General features: G+C 37.9%; 2 protein-coding genes across 3 annotated transcripts; one reads left to right on the top strand and one right to left on the bottom strand.

Annotated features, from left to right (window-relative positions):
* Window positions 1-8,126: 8,126 nt before the first annotated feature.
* LOC128029999 (NF-kappa-B inhibitor delta-like) lies at window positions 8,127-19,625 on the top strand. 2 transcript variants are annotated; one of them, XM_052617451.1, is made up of 12 exons: window positions 8,127-8,450; window positions 11,287-11,418; window positions 11,505-11,535; window positions 11,626-11,849; window positions 11,962-12,194; window positions 15,320-15,425; window positions 15,512-15,658; window positions 15,727-15,778; window positions 15,879-16,051; window positions 16,949-17,065; window positions 18,001-18,165; window positions 18,335-19,625. In XM_052617451.1, exons 4-12 carry the CDS (start codon window positions 11,649-11,651, stop codon window positions 18,404-18,406), a joined length of 1,266 nt encoding a protein of 421 aa, XP_052473411.1. In that variant the 5' UTR covers window positions 8,127-8,450; window positions 11,287-11,418; window positions 11,505-11,535; window positions 11,626-11,648; the 3' UTR covers window positions 18,407-19,625. The 2 variants fall into 2 exon arrangements, with proteins under 2 accessions (XP_052473411.1, XP_052473410.1); XM_052617450.1 differs by having other exon boundaries at window positions 11,282-11,418.
* Window positions 19,626-19,821: 196 nt separating this feature from the next.
* LOC128030800 (sodium/potassium-transporting ATPase subunit gamma) lies at window positions 19,822-24,510 on the bottom strand. Its single transcript, XM_052618790.1, has 6 exons — window positions 24,286-24,510; window positions 23,044-23,082; window positions 22,877-22,951; window positions 22,629-22,656; window positions 21,303-21,343; window positions 19,822-21,176 (listed from the first exon to the last, which is right to left on the bottom strand). Exons 1-6 carry the CDS (start codon window positions 24,299-24,301, stop codon window positions 21,157-21,159), a joined length of 219 nt encoding a protein of 72 aa, XP_052474750.1. The 5' UTR covers window positions 24,302-24,510; the 3' UTR covers window positions 19,822-21,156.
* Between the last annotated feature and the right edge of the window lie 697 nt (window positions 24,511-25,207).

Genomic DNA, 25,207 nt, shown 5'->3' with positions numbered 1-25,207 from the left:
TGTTTTTGTGACATATCAGGACACAACTCTGTATAATGACATGGGTATGAATCAGGTATTACAAGGAGAGGGTGACTCCTGAGGACATAACCCATGTCCCCATTTTTCTAAACGCTTATAAACCATACAGAATGAGTTTTTCTTTTTCTTTTTTCTTGAGAAAGTAAAAGTGCACAAAGTTTCCTGTGAGGGTAAGGGTTAGGTGTAGGGTACCCTGCCCATTCGAAAAGAAAGAAAGAAAGAAAGAAAAAGGTACCATAGAATGCATTGATACACTATATTTTAAATTGATACATTTGAGACAGAATCTGGAAATCTACTATAAAGACTATAAAGTAGGTTATGAATATTTTATCTGCATATGTGAATAGTCATACACAAGAATATAAGTCAAGTCAAAGTCACCTTTATTTATATAGCGCTTTAAACAAAATAAATTGCATCAAAGCAACTGAACAACGTTCATTAGGAAAACTGTGTCAATAATGCAAAATGATAGTTAAAGGAAGTTCATCACTGAATTCAGTGATGTCATCTCTGTTCAGTTAAATAGTGTCTGTGCATTTATTTGCAATCAAGTCAACAATATCGCTGTAGATGAAGTGACCCCCAACTAAGCAAGACAGAGGCGAATGAGAATGCTCATGTTTATCTGCATATGATCTGTGTTTCTGTTTAGCATATGATATGATCTTAAAATGCTGAATTAAGAACATTATTACTTTAAATTCACATATTTACTGAAATGACTTTCTATGAATACATCAATGGCCAACAGTGAATCCATCTAGGGCTATATATATATATATATATATATATATATATATATATATATATATATATATATATATATATATATATATATATATATATATATATATAAAATTATGAAATCTCATTTGTTGTTGATGTTGTTTTTAATTTGTAAATGATGTAATGATGTTGTTTGCACATTATGGAGCACCTGAATTTAACGCAACACTGCATGTATATAATATTTTTGGTCACTAGATGGAGTCATGAAGACAGAAGTTTTCCATGAAAACAGAAGTTCTGTAGACTACACATATCAAGAGACACTACCTCAGCCTAATAGACTACTTATTCCACTCTTTTAGAAATAGAGAAATTAGCTGTAATACCCATAATGGTTTATGTTGTTGTTTACATTTTTAAGGGCACATAATGGAGGGGGCTATTTAGCGGTTGAAGATCTAATGCAGCTGGTTCACAATGAGGTTAGTCAAAAGTACATTACTACAGGAATAGAATAGTAGTGGCCATACAACGTTTTCAAGTACTATATCAGAATGTACTAAGTGTGCACTTATGTTGTTTATTTAAAAGCTAATACGAGTGTTTTCTCATTACAAATAATTATAAGACCACTACAAAGTGAACAGCATCTGAGCTTTTAAAGTTCTCCACTATTCTGCAGCTGGGAGAGGATGAGTGGGTGGAGGTGGAGGAGGAAAAAGAAACAGAACACAGTTTTGGTGTTGTGGTGAGAAAAGAGGAAATTGACAAAATAGTTTAACATTTCTGAGGCAAATTGGCAGATCAAAGTTTTTGTGGGGCGAAAAAGGATATATAGTCTTCAAATTCATTTGACAAAATTAACTCACACAAGGGCTGTCTATATTACATTTATATAAATTATTATATTTCAATACACTATTTCTATGATGGGGTTGAAATAAATAATTTTGATTCTTTACTAAAAAAAATATATTTTCGTAAGATATTTTACTATATTTAATATATAATATCATTTAACAAATATTTTAGTAGGCTAAAAGAAATGTTTTTCAAAAATGTATGAAATCAAACCAAAAACATGAAATGCATATGACACTTCCAAAAACCAATGAGTTTTAAGTTTTAAATATGTTATGTGGAGGGGTTGGGATGAACTCAGATGCAGACAGGATGTACCAAACACAGGATTCATTAAATACAAAAGGGGAAAACAAAGACTAGGGTAGACACTAAATAACTCTACAAGACACTATAAACAAAGACTCTGAACACGAACTACAAATAAACACTCACGGTAACACAAAAGACTTCTTAAAGGGGGTTACAAGGATAAACGCTCTCACAAGGCTGACATGTAGAAACACATGTGGAACAATGAACCGACGAAAGACAGAGCACACTAGGGGATCTAAATAGGGGAACTAATTAAGACACAACAGGTGGCACAGATACGGCAATCACGACAAGACTAGGATAACAAGGGGGGGCGGGGGGCAAGACAACACAAGCACATGGCCCAAAGACAAGGCCATGTGCTTGTACACAAAACACGGGTCTGTCATCATCCTGCCTCAAGACTAGAGAAAAGTCAGGACATGAAGGCAGAATCATGACAGAACCCCTCCCTTAAGGAGCTGCTTCCAGACGCTCCCCAAGGGAACGTTAAACACGGGACATGACTGACTGGGACAGAGTGGGAGGCGGGACAACAAAGTTCATGGGGGACAGACCAGGTTGGGTGGGGCAGGAGTCTTAGAAGGACGGGACGAAGGCTGACGGCGAGGGGTCCGGGCAGGTCTGGGTGGTGAGGGGTGGTCTCAGGACAACTGACAGAGGACATGACAGGAGAAGTCACGGGGCGACATCTACAGGACACGGGGCGACATCAGAGGAGACAGAAACTGGGTCAGGAACAGCGCTAACTGCGGCTGGCTCGGGATCTCTGGGGACAAGACAGGACTGGTAGGGACTTCAAGGATCTGGACAAGACGAGACAAATAATTAGACAGTCTTGGCAGCGATTACAACAGGCATCTCCTTACGAGATGAGACAGACTGTAGCAATGCTTCGGCTGCAGAGTCGGCCGCGGCTCTCTCCTCCGCCCTCACGACTGCGGACTTGGAAACCGTTCTCTTAGTCGCCGGTTCGGGGTCAAGGCTCGCCCCTGCTGGCTCAGGCACGCCAGCACTCACCGCTGCTGGCTCAGGAGGAGACAGAGTCACAGGACCGGAAGACCCCTTCTTCTTCCTCTTCAGCTGCGGTGCAGAGGTCACAGCTGGGTCAGAGACGGGTTGGGGGAGTTTGGCCTCAGGCAGGGCAGACTCTGACGCCGACGATTCCAAGGCTGACTCCCACAAAAAAAGTCTCCCTCGCTTCCTGGGGAGACTGATGGCTGTGGAAGGTGCCTCAGGACTCTGGGAGGGATCTGCCTGTTCCCCCAGTGTAGTAACAGCCAGGAGATGACCTTCTGGGATCACTGGCAGCTGGGTAGATGGTGGGGACCTCTGGGGGGAAACCTGCGGCTCCTCCTGGGAGAACTTCTCCCACAGCTGGGCATAATTGCGAAGAACCCACTCGCTCTCAGGCGAGTATGGGAGGGCAACCCTCTTCTTGTCGGTGGGGGACGACATCCAGCATTGCTGGCGGAACTCCAATTGGGGTTGTGGAGTGGAGGACATCCTGTCTGCTGAGTTCCTGTTTGGGTCGGTTCATTCTGTTATGTGGAGGGGTTGGGATGAACTCAGATGCAGACAGAATGTATCAAACACAGGATTTATTAAATACAAAAGGGGAAAACAAAACCCACGAGGGGGAAAACAAAGACTAGGGTAGACACTAAATAACTCTACAAGACACGGTAAACAAAGACTCTGAACACTAACTACAAATAAACACTCACGGTAACACAAAGACTTCTTAAAGGGTATTACAAGGATAAACTCTCTCACAAGGCTGACATGTAGAAACACATATGCGGAACAATGAACCGACAAAAGACAGAGCACACTAGGAGATCTAAATAGGGGAACTAATTAAGACACAACAGGTGGCACAGATACGGCAATCACGACAAGACTAGGATAACAAGGGGGGGCGGGGGGCAAGGGGACGAGACAACACAAGCACATGGCCCAAAGACAAGGCCATGTGCTTGTACACAAAACACGGGTCTGTCATCATCCTGCCTCAAGACTAGAGAAAAGTCAGGACATGAAGGCAGAATCATGACAAAATATTTCTCCTTGTCATCTCAGACATTAACTACTTATTTGTAATTTTGTCAGCCAGGCACAAACTAGTCCACTTTTTTTTGTTTGTTAGTTTGTTTGTTTGTTTCTTCTTTATTGAAGAAATTAATGAACATTACAATACATTTTAACAATTAAGTCAACATACAGGAGAAAGAAGAACCATATTATTCTGTAAGACAGCATTTAAGAGAAGAGAGAAATAAACACATAAATAAATAACTTAAAAAAAACACACATACACATAAACAACTAAACAATAGTTTGATTATCTTCCTTCTTCCTTAGGACAAACAGACAACACGAATTCTCCATGAAATCTAACAGTATGTTATTATTTTGATGTATATGCATTAGACATTTCCAAAATTAATGAAAAATGAAAAACAAAAAAGAAATTAAATTTTGGTATGCTTTTCGCATTTTCGTGTTTAAGCCTGGCCAGCTTCCTCCAACATGCTGTAGTGTTTAGCACTATTCGGACGGGACTAGTTTTCTAAACTACGTTTGAGTTTCGATTCTTACCACCTGACGTCTGTGATTTTCATGTACCAATTCGGACGGGACTATCTCCGTGTTTATTACAGAGGTGGGAGGGTCTGTATTGTGCATCTGGGCGTCACAGAGATCACGCGCTCTGTATGCGTGCATTTAATTCATTCAGAATGACTGCCTTAGTATTATTACACAATAAATATTAGATGGCTAGTATAACAAAACCATAGTATGTGTGGTTCCTTTAGTTTAACTTGTTTTCCTTTTTTCTTTTTCTTTTATATTATTAAATGTAATTAAAACATTATGTAACTGAGTACATAAATGAACGTGAGTAATCTTACCTGATGCTGATATTACAATAGCCGGTATTTACAGTTTACGCGATCTTGATCTTGACTTTATTATTTGTATTATTTTTTTATTATTATTTATTTGCCGCTAAGCAAATATATCAAACATCCGTGCGGTAAGAGCATCTACGGTAATTCACGTTGGCCAAAACACACAAGGAAACGCGTTGTGAAATAAAATATCACCGGCAATCACAGACATTCGCGTTCGGACGGGATTAGTTTTCTCAGAGGATCACTGAGTTTGCAGAAAAACGGTAGGTAATTTGCTCTGGAATTATCACAGAGGTTGTGTGAGAAAAACACAGACGTGGCAGATTCGGACGGGATTAAAATCACCAAGTACGTCTGTGAAACGGAGATTTCTCCAACGACCCCCTGGAAAACTAGTCCCGTCCGAGTAGGGCTTTTGACAGCTCGTCAGCATTAGAGGGCGGAGCATAACACAGCATGGTCCAAGTAGGTATCGCTGCAGCCCGGAGACCTCCAAGTGGGAGGAGCTTTTGCCGCAAGTGGGCTGGACTTCACGGAGAGCTCCAAGTGGGAGGGACTTTTGCCGCTAGTGGGCGGGATTTTACAAATGGGCGGGGTTTAAGCGGAAATTTCACATTGCGTCTTTGCCGGGGTGCGCGCGAATGAGGATGGCATAAAGAAGCGATACTAATGAAAAACAGATTTATTGTTCGTCATTGTAGTTTAAATTTTATTAACAAGAGGTTATATAATTTTGTGACAACTGCAAACATACAAGTATATTAAATTATATTAATTTTATAATTATATCAGTATCAAGAAAATGAATGAGTAATTTAGAGCAATAAAATGTTTACTGTATGTGAATGTTTTTCTTTAATGCAAGTTTGAAATCTGAGGGAGAATTATATTGTTTAGATTGTTACAACCCCCTTGGCTCTAGGTGAAACAACATTACAAAAGGCCACACATGGAAGTACATTTTACAAATAAACATTTAATTTAAAAAAAGAAAACAAATCTAAATAGTAATACAAGAGTTAATAATAATAAAAAAAAAACATTCCAAGACTTAAGAGGAAAATATTATTGGTACCAAAGTCCAATTTAAGACACTCATTTCCCCATCTCCTTTTTATCACCAACTCAATCACAGGTAACGCTCCAAACCATTAAAAATTCAAGTTTTATTTGTTATATGAAATGTAGGTCTGGCATACTCTTTTTAGACTGTGCAACAAAAAAAAATAAGAGAAAATTAAATACAAATAATTAAACAACAGGAAAAAAATACAACTTTTTTTTTTTTTGGAGATAATTAAATACAAATAATGAAATATTCACAATATACTGTATTACTACACAGATGATTTGTAGAGATGCTACACAGAAACTGCTACACAGATAATGTGCAGAGATGTACACAATGTGCAGTGAGGATGAAATACCTAGTTAGGTTGTCAAAAAAGCGCAGTGTTCGGAGAGTTATTGGGTAGCCCTAAACAACCAGTCTATAAAGTTCAGTGTGTTTAATGTCCATGTTTAGTAGTCTGATAACATGAGGGAAGAAACTCCTCCTGAGCCTCTCCATCTTTGCCATCAGACTGCAGAAGGGTCTGCCTGACTGTAGCAGATGGGTTGGTGGGGTCTTTAAGGATCTTAACAGCCCTAGATTTACATCTCCTGGTTTGGATGTCTTGCAGAGAGGGGAGAGATGTTCTGGACATGTGCTCAGCTACTCTTTGCAGGGCATTTGGAGGTATTGAAGATGCTCACTCTCTCCACTGTGGTCCCGTTAATGATGATTGGGGCAGATCCGCTGCTGCCTCAAATAGAAAAGAGTTATTGTAAAATATTATTACAATTTACAATATGAATGTTTCTACTGCATTTCTGAACAAATAAATGAAGGGCTGGTGAGCATCAGACTTCAAAACCATGACAAAATCTGTCCAACCCCAAAAAGTCCTGTAGAACAGATATTTAAGGAACCTGAGGTTTTAACCTGCTTGAATTTTATCAGCATTGGAACACTTTGCTGCTGCTTTCACTCCAATGCTATGGATTATATTTTTACTGGAATGAAGTGTCATTAGTCACTAAACATTCAGTCCAATGACATCGTAAAATAATTCACTGTTGACAAGTTAACATTAACTAAAGTACAATGCACATTTATGTAAGACGTCCACAGAATGTAATGTCATTTACATTCCAACATTTGTCCTTTAGGACAGTCTCTGACCATACCCCTGGAGCAATTTTAGGGACAAGCGCTGTTGCAAATGTCCACCTTTAAAGTATGAACATAATTTATCCACACAAAGACCCACATACACACACACATTAGTCAAAAATCTTCAGAAAAAATAAATTACACATCTTGATGCATAGAAAGAACAAAAAAAAGTTTACAGGAAAGTGATCCTTTGGGTTTGCAGAGAGAGACAGTAACCAGGTCACTGAAATATAACTTTTGGCCACCCAGACTTGAACTTTCTGTAACACAAAGTTTACACATAATGTTTTTGTTTCTTTGTGTTTCCTACAATGACTAAATTAATTCTACACCTGTTGATATGTAATGCATGGTAGTGGACACTGCAGTTATCCTCATATATCCACTCTGTTATGATTATTAAATTGAAAAATGAATTTGGTAATTAAACCAAATGTTTCAATTGCATTACATTATTTGGATTAACGTTACACGTAAAAATAGATAACATTTTAAAATTGTTTTGAAACAATGACCAGCTTTGTTAAAGTCAAGCATTATCAGTTAGGAGTTTTAACTATTATAGAACACTGTACTAAATCTATTAATAGTTATTGATCGCTTAAATATCAGTGCAGTTATAATACATAGGTCTGCATATTTTACGTAACGTTAGTAACAATAGCCTACCTGCTTATAGTCTTCAGTGTCCGTAATCTGCAGCGTAAATGTATTGCAGAAATATTTAGCACAAAAGGGTAACAGACACAATAAAGATGTAATTTATCTGTGCTGCTAATGCTGTCTTAACGTGCTCTTGGAATAATCGTAAATATGAGTTTTGAAGGTAAAAAATTGCACATGAATGTCCTCCCATTTTCAAACTTGAATGCAATGAGCTTGTAATCATGATTTAACTACGTCAAAACTAAAACATCAACCGCCAAGATACTGCACTTTTTCGCAACTTGTAATACGTTGTACAAGTCTAAACTTACCCCTTCAAACTCCTCTTTCTTGACGCTGAAAAGCCTTGGGAAGTTGACGTCGTCTTTTTTTTGGGGGGGGGGGGGGGGGGATTCGCAGCGTGCATTAACCCCATGACATTAAATAAACCAATCAAAAGGCTCTGGAGGTTTGTACAGCCCACTTGGAGCTGAAGTCCCACCCATTTGGAGCTGACCCGCCCATTTGGAGCTGGCTCCGACCTCCGTTTATACCTATCTCGCATGGTCTGTGTATACAGAGTGGATGGAACGTGCCCGCAATCAGTTGATAACAGGCAGTGACTCGAGGAGTTGACATTTAACAGAGGCTGCTCTGTCTGACATCATTCATTCAACTGGCGTGGGAGCCGAGAATTAAAGACAGCTAAAGGGATTCTGACATGCACTTTCAGAAATGTGAGTACGTTTCTTTCGTTTATTAAGAGAATTCATACAGCAGAAAGTGATGGGGAATAGGCTATAAATTGGCTTTATGGAATGGTGGAGTAAAAAAGACAGAAATAGCAGACTTTCTCAGGGAAAAAAGGTAGGCTACAAAGGTTATCGCTGTGTACACTTGAAGTGGGATACTAATACCTATTCATCTACTAATATGCACCTTTTATGGGTAAATAATATGAAAATATACCGACTCAGTTACAGCTTTAGTATGCTTATCTTTGTGTGTGTGTGTATGAGAGAGAGAGAGAGAGAGAGAGAGAGAGAATGACTGCCATTAGTAAGTGTCCGGGTTAAAGGACTTCCTACTAATAAACATAAGCGTTTAATAAGTCATTTAACTAAATACACAAATGCTTTTAAATACAAGTATTTTGCTGGAGACAGCATATGCGATGCTACCTTCATCTTTCGCTGTTTACATGTTTTCTACATGACGTAAGCTCGGTGATATGTAACCGTTTAAAAATAGACTTAACTCATTTGAATAAAGGATCCCCCAGCATGTCAGTCACTGAGTTCATTTTAACAGCTATTTGGACAAACCCATTAATAACTCCTCCCTGTTCAACTTTCATTTCCCGTTTTTAATGGGTGTGCGGTCTCATTTTTATAGAGAGAAGCTTGTGAAAATGAAGAAAATGTAGTCGACTTCAAAGCTCAAGTTTCAAATACTGGTAAAAACTGTCATGTGGAATATGCCAGGTGTTTATGGATAAAGTGCCATCTAAGGTTTTGTAATGCGTAAATAGATTTACTGTGTCTAGTGTCATATAACGGAGCGAGAGCTACGGAATCCCCGCGACGCGACACCCACGCGCGTGACTCACTGGCCAGGGATTTCCGTCTTTGCAATTACAAGATAGAGGTGTGAGGGTATCCCAGCAGCTAAAGCCCACTCTTTCGGACATTTTAACCATACAAGATCAATCTTGTGTATCTGTGAACGTTTGACCTTTGAAACTTTTGCGAGTGGTAGAAGCATTCGATAGCCTGCTTACAGAATATGAAGGTCAGGTGTTTTCTACCTCTTAAACTACCTCGTTTGGTGGTTGTTGTTCTAACACATTTTTAACGTCTCTCAAACTTTGATATAACACCCCCACATTAATCTTTTAAAACTAAAATGTTGTGTAGAAATCGTTTAAATACATATTGTGACATTTTGGTGTCTATAAAGATATTATACCCATTGTTTTAACTCCAGCTTTTTTCTTAATTTTTTTTTTTTTTTTTTTTTTTGAGTCAGTTATACACAACCACATGTAACGTACAGGGCTGAGCAGCAGATTGTCTTTACTTTTAACTTTCTGAGTCAGCTTTAAAAAAGTGAGACTGAGAAGTGGAGGAATGAAAATAACATGGAATGGAGAACAAACAAGAGAGATAAGGAAAGGAATGATCCCCTCAAGGTTATGCCCAGTGGAATTTCCATCTTCCTCTTTTCAATCCCCTTTATCATAAGAATTAGGTTTTGCTGAAACCAGTTACTTTTCCTGTAAAGGGATATGTTTGAAAGAAATATCTGTGCATAAAGAAGTAGTTCAATAAATGTCTATATTAGAGCTGTTTTATTCCTAGTGGCTAGATGCAGTATTGCAATGTAGCTGTGACCTTTGCAGCTGATTTCAGCTCATTACTGCCACTCTGTGAAAAGTTAGGCAAGCATCAAATCTTACTCTGAATCAGTAGTATCTGTTCAGCCTCTGATGGGCCCCTGCAAAGGACGCACGTCACCGATGCAGGAAGAAGATGTGGTTTGCCACGAAGAGCGTAACGGAGAAAAGGAAATAGTTATAGAAAGCGTGCTGTGAGAACCGTCTCCATAGACGCAGGGTTTCTGATAAAGACAGGTAGATGTGACCTCACCACCTCTTTTCCAAATGGAATACCTTCCTCACGGGGTGAGAGGATGAGAATTATGCTCCTTCGGTGGAAATGTATTTCTTATCTCACGTTTGGGGTCAAGATTTGTGAAGACACTTTCTTTCCCTCTGCTCTAGAATACGTAACTGATGCCCACTGGAAACCTCCGATATTTGCATTCTTGTCTCGTCTCTTTTGGTGACTAACATGAAGAAAATACTTTTTAAGTCATACCAATACCTGTTATTAAAAACGGCCCTGGGGAAATTACATTACTGGAGGAATCAGATTTACTTGAAAACAACAACAATTTATGTGCATCCGGCAAGATATGTCGAATGGTTATATGATGTATGTTTCTCTTGACTTGAACGCTTAAAAAGTTATTGTAAAACAAGTGGTTTTAATAGAAATGTCCAATTTCTATAGGCAGATCTACAATACCCTTTCGTCATTACTTCTAGTAAATAAAGTTCCATCATTATATTATGGTTATATAAATCGCCTCTTATTCTTACCAAGGCTTCATTTATTTGATCAAACATACAGTAAAAACATATTGTGTTGTGTTATTGTCATATTGCGACATAAAATAAGTAATACAGTAAAGTAACAGTAATTTATTCCTGTGATGACAAAGTAGAATTTTCAGCACAATTACTCATTTTCAGTATCACATGATCCTTCAGAATACATATGCTGATTTGGTGCTCAAGAAAAAATTCTTATTTGTTATTCATTATTACATTTTTTCAAGATGAGCTAGAAAGTTTTGAGCAGAAAGTTCAAAAGAACAGAATTGACTTTACTTTTATTTGCTGAAATATTAAACGTTTGAATGGTATAGGCTGTATCATATAACAGCGTTTGAACAGAAAATATATTATCCTAAATATAACGATGGTTTTTTCATGTGTCCACAGCACAGAAGGAAAAGGCGTGTTACCCTCTGCCCACAGTGAAGAAACTCCTGGAGCAGAAGAGAAAGAGAGAGACCTCCTCAGCACCTCCCTCCTGCTCTACAGCATCTTACACAGCTGGTGGTGCTGCATCTGTCCCAGTGAGTCAAATTATCATATTTCTACATATGCATGTCTTGAGGTTGACATGAACAACTTTAATCATCCCCTAAAATGTTTCCAACAGGTTTTGGCATCAGTACAATCTCCTACTGCAGGTGAGTCTGGGGGTGTTGCTTATGAAATGGGTCTTCGGTGACAATTAGATTTCCTTTTACATCTAAAAAAAATGTACCTTTCCTTTGCAGGAGCCAGTGCAAGCTACACAGACATGGGAGCAGTTAGATATGACCGATGGGAAGTTCCCAGCATTCATCAGGCACATTCCTCCCTACAGCATTGCAGCCCATTCACATTCATGTCTGGTTCCTCCGTCACACCAAACTTTACTCAGACCGGACAGACGCTTGCCACTGGCTACAGCCCTCAGCAGATGCAAGACTGCCAGGATGCCCAGACAACACAGCAATATGTAAGAGCTCTATAATTATTTTGTTCTGAATGATTATTGATGGTTTCAAAATTGAAGGAGTTTGACCATATTATGGATGGAAATAAAAGCAATCTATTCTCTGTTCTCACAGTCTATAACAGAGTGCCCTGTAACTGCAGCTGGGACTAATTTGGCTGGGGCTGTCTCCATTCAGAGCCCTGGCTTGTGTTGGCCATCTGAATCCAGAGCAGAGGATCACACGAGCCCATACCTACTCCAAGAGTTCAGGTCCCAGATGGATATGGTCAAGCTGCAGGAGGCCAGAGTCTTCCTCCAGAACATGGATTACAGTAGAACCACCTGGCAGGATGATGACGGGGACACGTAAGTCAGAAAATAAGATCAAAATGTTTTTAAAAAATATATATATTATGCTAACCAAGGCTGCAAAAATAGTCAAAATAGTCTATTTTAATTTTACATTTATTTCTGTGATGCCAAGCTGAATTTATTCCAGTCTTCATTGTCACATGAAACTTCTGAAATCATTCTATTATGCGCATGTGGTGCTCAGGAAACATATTTTTTATCATCACCTATAATTTAGACCAGTGGTTTTCAACCTGTGGTCCGCGGTGGTATTGCAGGTGGGCCGCAAATTACTATTAAAATAAATAATATTGTTAATATATGTAAAAATGTCTAAGTCGTAACTTAATAACATCATTTCATATAATTAAATAACAAAAATAAATAAATATTAAACTGTAACCATGCTTCCACTATTCAAGCTCGCTGATTGGTTTAAGAATAAACCACCAATTTATCTTAGATATTTTTGCTGCATATGCTACAGAACAACAGCAGTTGTACCAAGGGGTGCCAGCCCAAGTTATTTTCTGTTCATTGTCAGTTCATTCAATAAAGACAGTTAACAATCTAGCTTCTGAGTACTAAGCTATTAACCCAACGGTAGCGGGGTCATCACTGACACGTGCGAGGGTGAGAGGCTTTGAGGACGAGGGCGTTCTGCTGCAGGTTAACAGGTTAATTTTTTTGTAGTGGGCCATACAAACATATGTGTTTGGTTGTGTGGGCCGCAAGTTGAAAAAGGTTGGGAACCACTGATTTAGACTATTTGAATGGACTATTTGAATTTGAGTGGCCATCATGCAAGTTGTTCCGATCACAACAAACTCAAGCAGAAACATGTGCCTTGTTGCTAGAAGATGCGTGACAAATGAAAACAACATGTTCTAAAACCAGCTGAAAATATGGCCTATCAAACATTTTTGTTATCCTCCGACTGAATGGAATCAGCATACACTATGTGATTTTCTATGGAATATTTTAACTCAACTCAAATCTGCAGACTGCCCTGTTTAAACGAGTGCATTTTAGTTTTAAAACGGCATTTTAAAATTAAAACGGTGCTCAACTACACTTGCGTTTTTACTGCATTTCAGAAATGCTCTCAGTCCAAACTACACAGTAGAAGACGCATGTCACATGACCATTCATGCAGGTACAACCAGATAGCTATATATAGACATCTATGGGTACAACAATAAGCATTATATTATTGTTTAATGTTATTGTCGTCAAGAATACGCAAGAGCGATTGTGGACAGCAATGCCATCGTTTTCAAAAGTCTCCGTTTTGGTCCGTTTGCACTGGAACACAACCCCCACGTTTTCAAACTAAAACGGGCTGCAGCGTTTTCGAAAGTCTCCATTTTTAAGGGTCAGAAAGGCCGGAGTTGTATAAACAACAGTAGTAACCGGAGCAAACTTTATACGTTTTAAAATGAAAACAAGTCCCCCGCCCTTTTAAAATCGATTTGTAGTTGCTTATGGACCCCCGGGCCAGGCCGTACCACCTCTTCTGCCCCTGACTATCTGATGTTCTCTGCGGACATCGTTCTAAGCTCAGGGCTGATGAAAGGGTGTGGCTCAAATAAAAAAAATTCTACTGATCTTAATGTGTATCAATCACTCCTCTCTTCCTTCTCTGCTAATGTCTCCACTGTTAAAAGGCCATACAATCATAACAAAATTAACAATCTGTCAAACTCTCACATCAAACTCAAAACATTTTCCTACCTCCTCCTCCTCCCCCTCCTTCATCAACTCTAACAACTGACGACAATCAGCTGACTTTCTCAGAACACATTGCTAAAACAGTCAGGTCCTTCCAGCCAGTTCTATCAAACTTTCACAATTTATCCAGAACGCGGCAGCAAGATTCATTTTTAATGAACCGAAAAGAATACACATCACACCTCTGTTTATCAATTTGCACTGGCTTCCAAAATTAAGGCAAAACTACCACTGGCTCTGCACCCCTTTACCTAAATTCATTATTTCTTACTTATGTGCCCTCTAGAAGCTTGCGTTCTGCAAGTGAACGTCGCTTGATGGTGCCATCCCAAAGAAGCACAAAGTCACTTTTACGGACTTTAAATTAAATGTTCCCTCCTGGTGGAATGACCTCCCCAACTCAATCAGAGCAGCTGAGTCCTTAGCCATCTTCATGAATCGGCTTAAAACACATCTCTTCCATCTTTATTTGACCCTCTAACTTTAACACTCACTATTCTAATTCTATTCTTTAAAAAAATGCCCCTTTTAGACTTGCACCCAATTTATTTAAAGGTTGTTTTCTTTAAAAAAAAAAAAAAGAAAGAAAGAAACAAAAGAAACTAACACTAGCTTCTCTAATCTTTTTGTATTCTATCTATTTGTTTTCTTTTTTATTTATTATACAATTAACGAAAGCAAAAAAGGCCTCTAACAGTAGCTTGCTCTATTTTATTCTAACTCTAACCTTTACTATAATTTTATTTTATTTTATTTTATTTTTTTTTATTATATGATTTTTTTAAAACCTTGCTACATGTACTGCATTAAGCTAACTGAGACTTGTTATAGCACTTGAATATTTTTGCTCTATTGTTGTAAATGTAAATGGCTAAATGTAAATGTAACGCACTGGTGTAAACGTAGCCCACATTCGGCTACTAGCGTTGTACAGACTGTAAATCAGCTGAAAATCGGGGCAAAAATCATGTAGAAAAATCATCAACTATTCTTTCTGTTTGTTTTTTAAATACTTTATATGTGGACACTTACTGGTAAATATATTAAAATGATATGTGTGTGTTTGTGTTCGTGTGTTACTTTTTAACTTCTTGGTTACACAACTTGAAAACCATAGAATCATCAAATTTCTACTTTTATTACAATTGTATTAAATTATCATTTTTTTTAAAGTCAAATTATTTTATGTGTACTTTATGTACAGTAAATCACTCAGTTACTGGATCAGCAGATTACCACATCATTAGGTGTTTTACCAGAGGGGTCCTCAAGGGTCTTGTGTGTTGCTTAGCTAATGAAGCCACAGTTTGAGCGTAAATCCTATGGAAATGTGACAAGAAACAGAAAGGGTTATTAAACAGCTCTGCACTGTAAACAAAAACTGAAACTCTGTTCTTACTCTCTGTTAGCATTCTACACATCTATACTGCGAAAGGCCTGAGGGAATATGCTTTTGCTGCTGCGGAGAAACTTTGTGAACTGGGGAAGTTGGACTCTAAAGAACACAAGGGCAAGGTGAATATGACAACAATCTGATTCGAGATGTACCAGGGAGATTTTTATTAATGCACTCACTGACTTTCTGTTCTCTTGAAACCCAGAGTGCTTTGCTGGTGGCTGTAACTGCCAGTCAGCCAGATATAGTCCAGGATCTACTCTCTCTAGGTGCGGACATAAGCATCTGTGACATCAATGGTCAAACTGCACTTCATCTGGCTGCCACCTATGGTTTCCCCCGTGTCATGCAGGTGAGAGACCACCCATTTGCAAACCATTTAAAATCATAAAAGCATGCTTCTAAACTTCTATGTTCTAGGTTTTACTCTTTGCTGGACTGCGAGTGGACCTGGAAGCTCGTAATTTTGAAGGTATAGACCTTAACATACAGTGGTGTTCCATTAGCAGTTACAGTGACATCTGAGGAGACAATAATAAACAGCCCCTCTTGCTTCTGCCTGTTTTTTGTAGGCCTGACCCCTCTGCACTGTGCAGTGATCTCTCACTGTGCCACGATAAAGGCCATAAACGCCTGCTCTTCATCCTCAACATGGTTGGCTGATGACGGTCTACAGACTCAAGCAGAAGATAAACTGGTGTGCTTGCGGCTTCTTATAAATGCTGGAGCTTCAGTTCTCAGCCAGGTACTCTGTTTTATGGCTTTTTAATCCAGTTTTTATCAATCCAGTTTAATCCAAATGATGATAAGGTAATGTGTTAATTATTGCTGAAGTACTCTTTGGTGGAGAAACTGATGGTGCAGGGACCTCCATTAAATAATATTATTAAAAGTCTGGCCCATAATAACATGAGTAAAGTGGCATATTAAAGCCAATAAAATAATCACTATTGATGTATAGAAATGTAAAGCTTAGGGTTTGCATTAATTTTATCCCCTATGCTCCCCTCAGTAAAAACAGTAATATTTTAAAATTTTATTACAATTTAAAACAAGCTGTTTTTTTTTCTTCTGTTTTTTAATACCATTTAAAATGTAAAATGTTATTTATTTCAGCAGTCATTACTCCAGTCTTCAGTGTCACAAAAGCTTTCAGAAATCATTCTACTATGCTGATTTGGCACTCAAAAAACATGATGATTACAATTGTGCTGCTTAATATTTTTGTGCAAATATAAAAACAAAAAAATCAGGATTATTTAAATAATAGAAAGTTAAAAAGATTTATTTTGTAATCTTTTGTAAGGTTATAAATATTATTGTCAATTTATTGTCACTGTTGATTGGTTTTAATGAATTATTGCCAAAAATAAGTATTCATTTATTGAATCTTATTGACTCCAAGTACGTAGCACACAAATCACAGAAACTGATATTTCCAAATTGTAGTAGACATTTCAGTTGAATAGGAAAAGATGTATTATTTCCCAAATGTTCCTTTCAGTCTGACAGATAAACAACTGATTTTGTCATTGTTCCATACAGAGCGGTTTCGTTTTGAGGCTGCCGCTGATTCATGCCACAAAACTCTGATGTTGCTTCCGTTTCACTTTGTTGACTGGTGTGCCTCTGTCTTTTTCAGGAAATCAAAAGCAACAAGACAGTTCTTCACCTGGCAGTGAAGGAGGGGAATATCCATCTCGTGCGCTTCCTCCTCAACCTCCAACTCTCCAATATGCAGGCGTTCATCAATATGAAAGTGAGAGACATATGATGATGACATTGTATTGACTTTCATATCCATTCAAAACCATACTCAATTAATATCACACTTGCCTCGTGCCGCAGGTAATAACAGGTGTGGTGAAATTTTGACAAACAGCGTTATTGTGGGTGTGAACAAGAAGTTGTTGTAGAGTGACTTACATTTTAGAAACAATATTGAAGTTTCAAATGAAGCCAAAGCTAATTTAACGTCTGCATGTCTCTATTACAGCAACACGCAGTAACTACATTTTGTTACTCAGTGGATGACTATATATAAACAAATCTATTAATCGAATGGATCAATAGTTCCCAGCATGACTCACTTATAAGGACAGTCACCTGTTTTTGATTCACTCATAAATCTGTTTTGGTTATCAACCAGTGTTTTCGAACGAATCGGTTGAGTGTATGATTCACTTTTAAAGGCAACCACTTGTTTAATTCCAGAATTAATCAGAGATTTTTGTTCTAAGTGAACAGCCGATGATTTACTCATAAATACAATCATCTGTTACATTGACAAACAGAATGTATCAGTGTTTTTGAACATATTGGTTGAGTGAACAGTTCAGTGATTCCCTTCTATAGACAGCCCCTTATTTCGTTGCTGAATGAATCAGAGTTTTTTCTTTTTTCCCAGCGACTTACTCATAAATCCTTGTGTTTGAATTAATTATTTTTTTAAGTCACTTGTCATCTACTGTGTAAACTGCAGAAAGGGTCACTAAAAAGTAGCACGGCTAATATAAAGACTAACAGCCTGTCTGAAACAAGCAAACACAGACAGGACACATGGACGAGCAGACTGGAACTAACTGCTGTATAATGTGATGTAATCATTACTATATTTATCCCATCCTCTAATGAACTCTAGGACATTACTTGGAATCAGAGTGGACATGATTCTCTATGTCTGTCTCCTCTCAGGCTCACGGACACACTGCCCTGCACATGGCCGCGGGGCTACACGGAAACCCCTTCCAGGAGGAACTGATCCGGCTGCTGCTGAGCCGTGGTGCTGATCCCAGCATCCGCAACCTGGAGAACGACCAGCCCGCTCACTTGCTGCAGAGCGGAGACACAGGAGAGAAAGTGAGAGGCTTTTCTTTATTATCAGCCAGTCTGCCGGTTGTGTGAAAGACTAGCACACAAAACATCCTCTTGTACAGTCTCTAGACTCTTTTTTACAGCATGGGAAGAAAAGAACTGATTACACAGCAGCTGACGCATCCTTTTCACTCTCTCGCTCTCTCTCCCTCAGCTCAAGCTCATCTTGAAGAAGAAAAGTGCCTCCTCTAGGCGACGGTTTACATCCTTACAGGACCAAGAGTGACTAGGAATGATTTTTAGTCCCAGCGTATCCCACTTTCTCCAATAGAGATGCAGTCATCTGGATCAAATAACAGAATGCGCTTGAAACATTCATTCTGAAAAACGGTCCACCATCAAAATGTGGATAAAATCTATTTAGAGAATTTGAGATCAGGAAGAGCCTAAAAACACAATCTCTGGAGTACAGTGGGGTTATCTTTAATATCCTTTTATGGGGATTTCCACACATTGCATCATTTTAGTATGACAGTATATTTTCTGAAGGATCGTTCATTGATTCTTTACCATAAAGCTGCTTCCCAGTTTATTTAAAGATGAAAACACATTTTAGAGTGTTCATGAATAGTGATTTCAGTGAAATCGTCACAAGGACTGGCAGTACCAGTCGAGTTTCCACCTTCAATTATAAACCATATTGGTTTGCATACGTGAGCAGCTGAGCTCTTTTTTAACTCACTGTATCAGTGGGATATTCTTTAATTGTTTTGATATGTATTTATATAGCTTTTGATTGGTATGCATTGCATATGTTGCTCTGTGCTCAGGTTACTTTCACTCAGGGGGAAAGATCAGTTATTTATTTGATTGTTTTATATAATTGAGATCAGTTCTCTATGTAATGCACTTTTCTCAGCAGCACACTTGATATCATAGTTGTCCTTACAGGAGATGTGTCATCCAGCCATGCATGTGAATGTGTTCATTTGGTGAGTCATATATGAGGGAGTGAAATGTCAGGGGCTTCTGAGGTGAGAAGCTAGATTTGTCATCTAGACCTGTCAGAATCAAGATGTCAGAATCATTCATATGATTTAACGATGTTATTTCGTTGGAATAGAATGAATGGAAATATTTGTCTTTGGGGATAGAGTCCATCTTGTATCAAGATTTCAGATGTTGGAGGATGTTGTTGTTGTTGAGTCAGTTATACACATGATTCACCTTGTCGAAGTGCACAGTCCCCCTGGAAATTCAAATGAGGGAAAACACACGCTCATGGCACTTTCTTGTAAAACAAAGAGAGGTCTGTGGATTTATGAGAATTAATTTGAGAACAAAGTGCAAACTGCCTTCTGTAGAATTCATTTTATGAAACTTTGCTCATTGTTTTAGTGTATATCACAAACACTCAATGAATGAAACCTTCTGACTAAACCAGATTCTGTGAGTATATAAAGTAGCATTAAAATCTGCTTGATTGTATGTACGTTATATATATATATATATATATATATATATATATATATGTATATATATATGTATATATATATATATATATAGTTCATGTGTCATCTTTAATAAGCAACATTCATATAATTATTAATGTATTTCTGCAAATCATTAATGTGTGTCTTGCATTATGTCAACTGACCAAGCCAAATTAAATTAAGCTAAAGTAAAGACCAAGAATAAACCTTTGTAACTCAGGAGATTTTATTAAGCCTTTGGTACATGACTAACATTTGGAAGAATAATAAAAATGCCTTTTCATACAGTAGCCCTTTTCAGCTCTTCATTATGACTGCTGTGAACTACTTCACTCTTAAAGAAAACAATATATATCATCTTCAGTATAATGAGGACTTGTAATGAATTGATTAGCATTCCCCCAAAAACATGCTGATCAAACAGATGTGCGTTGGTTCATTATTCTTTAAAAGTTATATGGATGAATTACATTCAGTTGCAATTAAGTCATTAGCCTTTTAGTACCTAGTTGGGGACAAAAGTATATGTTATAAAGTTCTTTGTTTACTGGAATGCAATATATTCAAATATTCATGCCATTACAAATGGATGTAGGGATCATGTGTAAATCCGAGGAAGGGTTGCACCAGCCGCTCATTAGGCTTGACTTAAATTGAGATATTAAGTTAGCTTAGTAACTACTAGTTAGTTTGTAACACTGTGGTTGCACTCTTAGTTCTTAAGACAACACATGACTTCACAGATCCAAGAAACGACTTTACAATTAGTAAACAGAAGATTTTAAATAAGCTCTGCATTTCAGTTTATATTATGATTGATGTCAAAACTGTTAATGGTAAAATAATGAAAAAATAAAAATAACTTCCACTGAAATATGATGTATGCAAATAATTGTGAAATACATTCAATAGTATTTCAAATACACAAAAAATCTAAAAGATTGAATGAATATGAAGAGTTCAGATGCAAAAGTCTCTAAGTCTCATCTAAAAATCTTTTCTAATGCATTAAAGTGAAATAACTGAACATAATTATAGGAGCCTGATATAAATAATTCTCATTTTAGATGAAAATGTCAGATGGCACTTAGAGGCTTTTGCTCTTCATACGTACTACAAGACTAAAAGAACTAGAAAATTGTCTTACATTTTGTTGAAACCTGGCAAGTTACAGGGCAGCACACTGGACTGAGTATATTTGTCATTCAGTCTGCAAGTTTTCATTATTCCTGATTGCTTCCATAAATATTTCCATAAATGACCTTTATATAACAACAACAAAATATAATGCATATTATTCATGCATTAGTAAAATAATTGGGGTCAGGTGAGATGCATCATGAATGTTGTCGTTGAACACAAAAGTGATGTAATGTAGCACATGTGCTATAGACCTAAAAATACATCAGATTTAGACCTATTAGATTAGCATTTAGGCTGAGGTTACAAAAAAAAGGTCAAGCAGGTTTGATTCTCCTCCACATTTCTGTGCAACTGAGCATTTCTTCTAGCTGAAACGGGCCGCCCTGTCGCACCATCTGCTTTACACTGTCTGAGGTGGAACTAAAAGAAAAAAGGTCAAATGTATCAAGCGTTCAATAAAAACAAGCCTGTATTTGTGTGTGTGTGTGTGTGTGTGTGTGTGTGTGTGTGTGTGTGTGTGTGTAATTAATGTTTGTGTTAGTGTACCTTCTGTCTTCGGTGGCTGAGGGCCTTCCACTGGACTAGATCTGTAGGGAAAAAACAAAAACAGACAATTATCCCACAAAGCCATGCTGGTCTGTCTAAACCTGGGGTGTCAAACTCAATACTCAGCTCATGGAGGGCCAAATTCCTGCAGAGTTTGGCTCCAGTTTGCTCCCACACACCTACCTTGAGTTGTAATCATGAAGACCTTGATTAGCTGGTTCAGGTGTGTTTTAAAATAGAGTCAGAACTAAATTCTGCAGGGCTGTGGACCCCTGGTCTAAGCACTCTAAAATATTAAGCATGCATGTGCTTCCGCATTAGTCAGATGTAAAGTGTTAGTTATGCAAGAGCATACTTCAACATCATCAAACGATTCAGATCATCTCAAGATGACATGCTGAGCATCAGCATAATCAGACTACGTCTACATTAATCCGGATACATTTGAAAACAGCATTTCCATTTTGAAACACTCTCCATCCACACGTTCTCCAAAAGATTCTCGTTTACACTTAAATGTAGGAAAATGCTAAATCATTATACTGTGCATCAGTAAAACATAATAAGAGCTCTTCAAGATGATGCAAAGAGACCAAATATTAACTTCTTAAAGTTATCATGCTCTCATTCTGGCATTATCATTTTATTTGCAAAATATCTCACCACTTATTGGTGCATCCAGGTCACACCCAATCACAGGATATTCCAGAGAAATATGCGTCACATGACTAAATATGCATCGTTGTTTTAAAATAACTCCACTTTCACAGTCCACACTGTGACAGCTTCAAATGTATCCACTTGGAAGAGTGTCTTCAAAAAGCTTGATTTTCGCAGGACAAAAACACCATCTTGGTGTTAACAGAAAGGCCGAAACCCAAATGGTAGAGAAAAAGATGCATTTTCTAATGTAGCCGGATAAGTGTAGAGGTAACCTCAGTCTTTCTTGATATACACTTCCTACCCACTTCAGTCCATGATTTAGGACGTGCAAGAACAACAAACCTTCTGCCTTATTGTTGTAAACATATTGAACTTTAACTGCAGCTTTTATGAACACAGCAGATGTCTTTGATATATCTGGTCGTGCAAGTAAAACATGCTGTTGTTGGAATTGATAAACAGTGTTTGTGAGCTGAAAAAAAAAGAAGCTGGTCAGTTCAGAAACTACATTCAAAGAGTAAAGAAGCTTTTCCAGTGAACAGGCATGGCACCATTGATTCGATTCCACTGATCTGTTTTTCTTTCAGGACATTTCCTCATCCTTTATTCGGATTCAATCCACATGCACAGTCAAGGCTGCACATTTGTGTGAAAAACTCTTACTTGGATTTTGAGCATTTGAACTTTTTACCTGTCAGAACAAAATTAAAATAAAAAACATTTAGAGATGGTGAAATATATTATTGTGAAAGGGAGTTCACAATAATTCGGGGTCAACTGAATTAGAGTTTTGCCAGTTTGTAAGAAATGCATCTAAATCTCATGTAATATTTTAGTTTAAACCACATTTTTGCAGAAGACAAATGTACACTTATTCAGCACTAAAATGTCTTATTATGTTAGTGACTTACTCATAGCAATAAGAATCCCAGTTACGAACATAACCACAGCAAGGACGACACCCGTAGTCCGCAACGTCTCATAATCTAAGCTCAGAAATCAAGAATGGTGAAATAATTGTGATTTTTTTTTTTTTTTTGGCTTTCTCTGTGTATACACTTCCATGCAATAGTCTTACCGTAATGAAAGGCACTCTGGTCCGTATACATGTATGACTCTGTAAATACATTTAAATATTTTTACAACTTTGAAACAAACGGAACCCCTATAATGAACACCGTGAGGAATGAAGTAGCTAAGGAAGGCAATGCAGGGGGACAGAGTTCAGCACCATGGACAGATGCTAGTTAAATACAGTAAATATATTAATATGGGGATATCAGCAAACACTGGACAGTCAGAGTCTAATGAGCTTATTAGCTGAAATTCATTCAGAATGCAATCGTTTGAAATACTAATCACATAAACAGTGATCTCAATTAGCTGATGAGTGCGTCCTACGACTCGAGGCAGAAGGGCATCTTGCAAACTCAGGTGTTTTCAGCTGAGAACCTCAGGATTCGGGTTATTGATTGCTGCATAACGAGGCTGCGGGCTCAGCGAAAAACCGGTTGGATGGATGTAAGCGCTCTGAGAACTGCAGTCCACACAAGCAAGTGGCGAGTGAATTTCCTCTAGTGATCATCAATAAAACTGTCTAAATTTACAATATTGAGAACATTTAGTAGGGCTTTCTATATGAAAAAAAAAAACATCTTTAGAAAATAACATACAAGACACATAACTTTCCCCTCGGACCCTTAAAGAATTGGCTCTGTATCGCAATGATGCGGTTGTGTCTGAACTTCAAGGTTTAACGGCTTAGCGATTTTCAGCACTCCTCTCACTCTTAAAGAAACAGTTCACTCTAAAAATTAAAATTCAGATGACAGATGTCTTACCCGTTAGCTTATGTCGTTTCAAAGCTTTATATTTTTATGTTTCCTATTTCTAAGACTGCCGTTCTTCCTAACATTTAATTTTGTGTTGAAACAATGTCATACGGATCTAAAATAACGGCAGATTGATCATTTTTCATCTATTTAAACAACCCGTCAACAGCGACGACCTCAAATACTGTTTTCCCCGAGAAATGACAAAGTTTTAAACGTATCAAAGCATCTGCCGTATACGAACAAATTTAGGAAATAGCCTAGATTAGACTGGAATTACTGAATAGGACAACTACATATATATGCAACAATATTAGTAATTCCTGTCAAATTACATAATAGTGTATAACTCCAAAAGTGTCATTTCTCAAATCTCAAGTCATTCAGCAGTAGGCTACACATCTTAAAATGTGTTTAATAATTCCTTATGGCACAACCATGCAGTTTATCTTCAAAAGCAAATAGCTAAATCCAATAAACAGACAAACCTGTTGAAGCTGCCATTACTGCAGTGTTTTAACGAGCCAAGGTTTCCTCAATCTTGCTGTAGGCTGTATTTCAGCAACTGGAATGAAGAGAGACCGCTGTGGAGCACTGTATAGACGCCGCACTTCGGAGGTTACTCACTTACACCCCCTAGCGGCACGGGTCAGTCGTGTTCCCAATAATTCGGTAGGGGAAGCTCCCAGACAAGACTGGCCAGTGCGGTGGGGACCCCCCACCCCCCCAATGAATACATGCGACAGAGAACCCCACCCATGCAGCAACAGGATTGGGGTCTGCAGGAGGATAAGGACGGGACGTGGACGGTGGACAACACTTCAGTAAAATGAGATGATTGTGAGTTTCGGGACGTCAAGTATTTGTAGGCCTAAGCCGTTTAATAAAATTCGTTAAGCCGACAAAATCATATTGATGGTCTTGTCTATCTGCCGTTATAACTATATGGATGTGCCGAAATCAGATTTTTGGGCCAAAGCCGAAACCGAACCTTCTGGATGCAATTGGACGAAAAAAACAGCTTATATTCCGCTTTCTTTATCATTATTTTGGAAGCCCTCGGATGACATTTTTCTGTAATATCGCTTTTTTTTATACAGAAGCTACATTGCAACATCATTATGCTGCAGTATCAAACTGCTTGTACTATTACTAGTAATAACAGGCTCAACTATTTATAACACAGACCGAATCCGAGAGACTTTCAGTGAAAATCATTTTATTTTTCAACAACAGTGTAGGCCTACAGTTAGGTTTGTGACAAAACTGAATGGACAATTTACAAAATATATAAAATGCCTACTTTTTGCTTTTAGCTATACTGAGCACTTCACTGGGAGACGAAATAAAAATAAAAAACATTACAAAAGGTGAGGGGGGAGGACTATCAAAGGTAGTTAAACATTATAA

The sequence above is a fragment of the Carassius gibelio genome, chromosome A16, assembly GCF_023724105.1.
Source record: "Carassius gibelio isolate Cgi1373 ecotype wild population from Czech Republic chromosome A16, carGib1.2-hapl.c, whole genome shotgun sequence".
NCBI classification, from domain to species: Eukaryota; Metazoa; Chordata; class Actinopteri; order Cypriniformes; family Cyprinidae; genus Carassius; species Carassius gibelio.
Note: the sequence above shows the minus strand (reverse complement) of the source record. Positions and strands in the feature narration are given on the sequence as shown.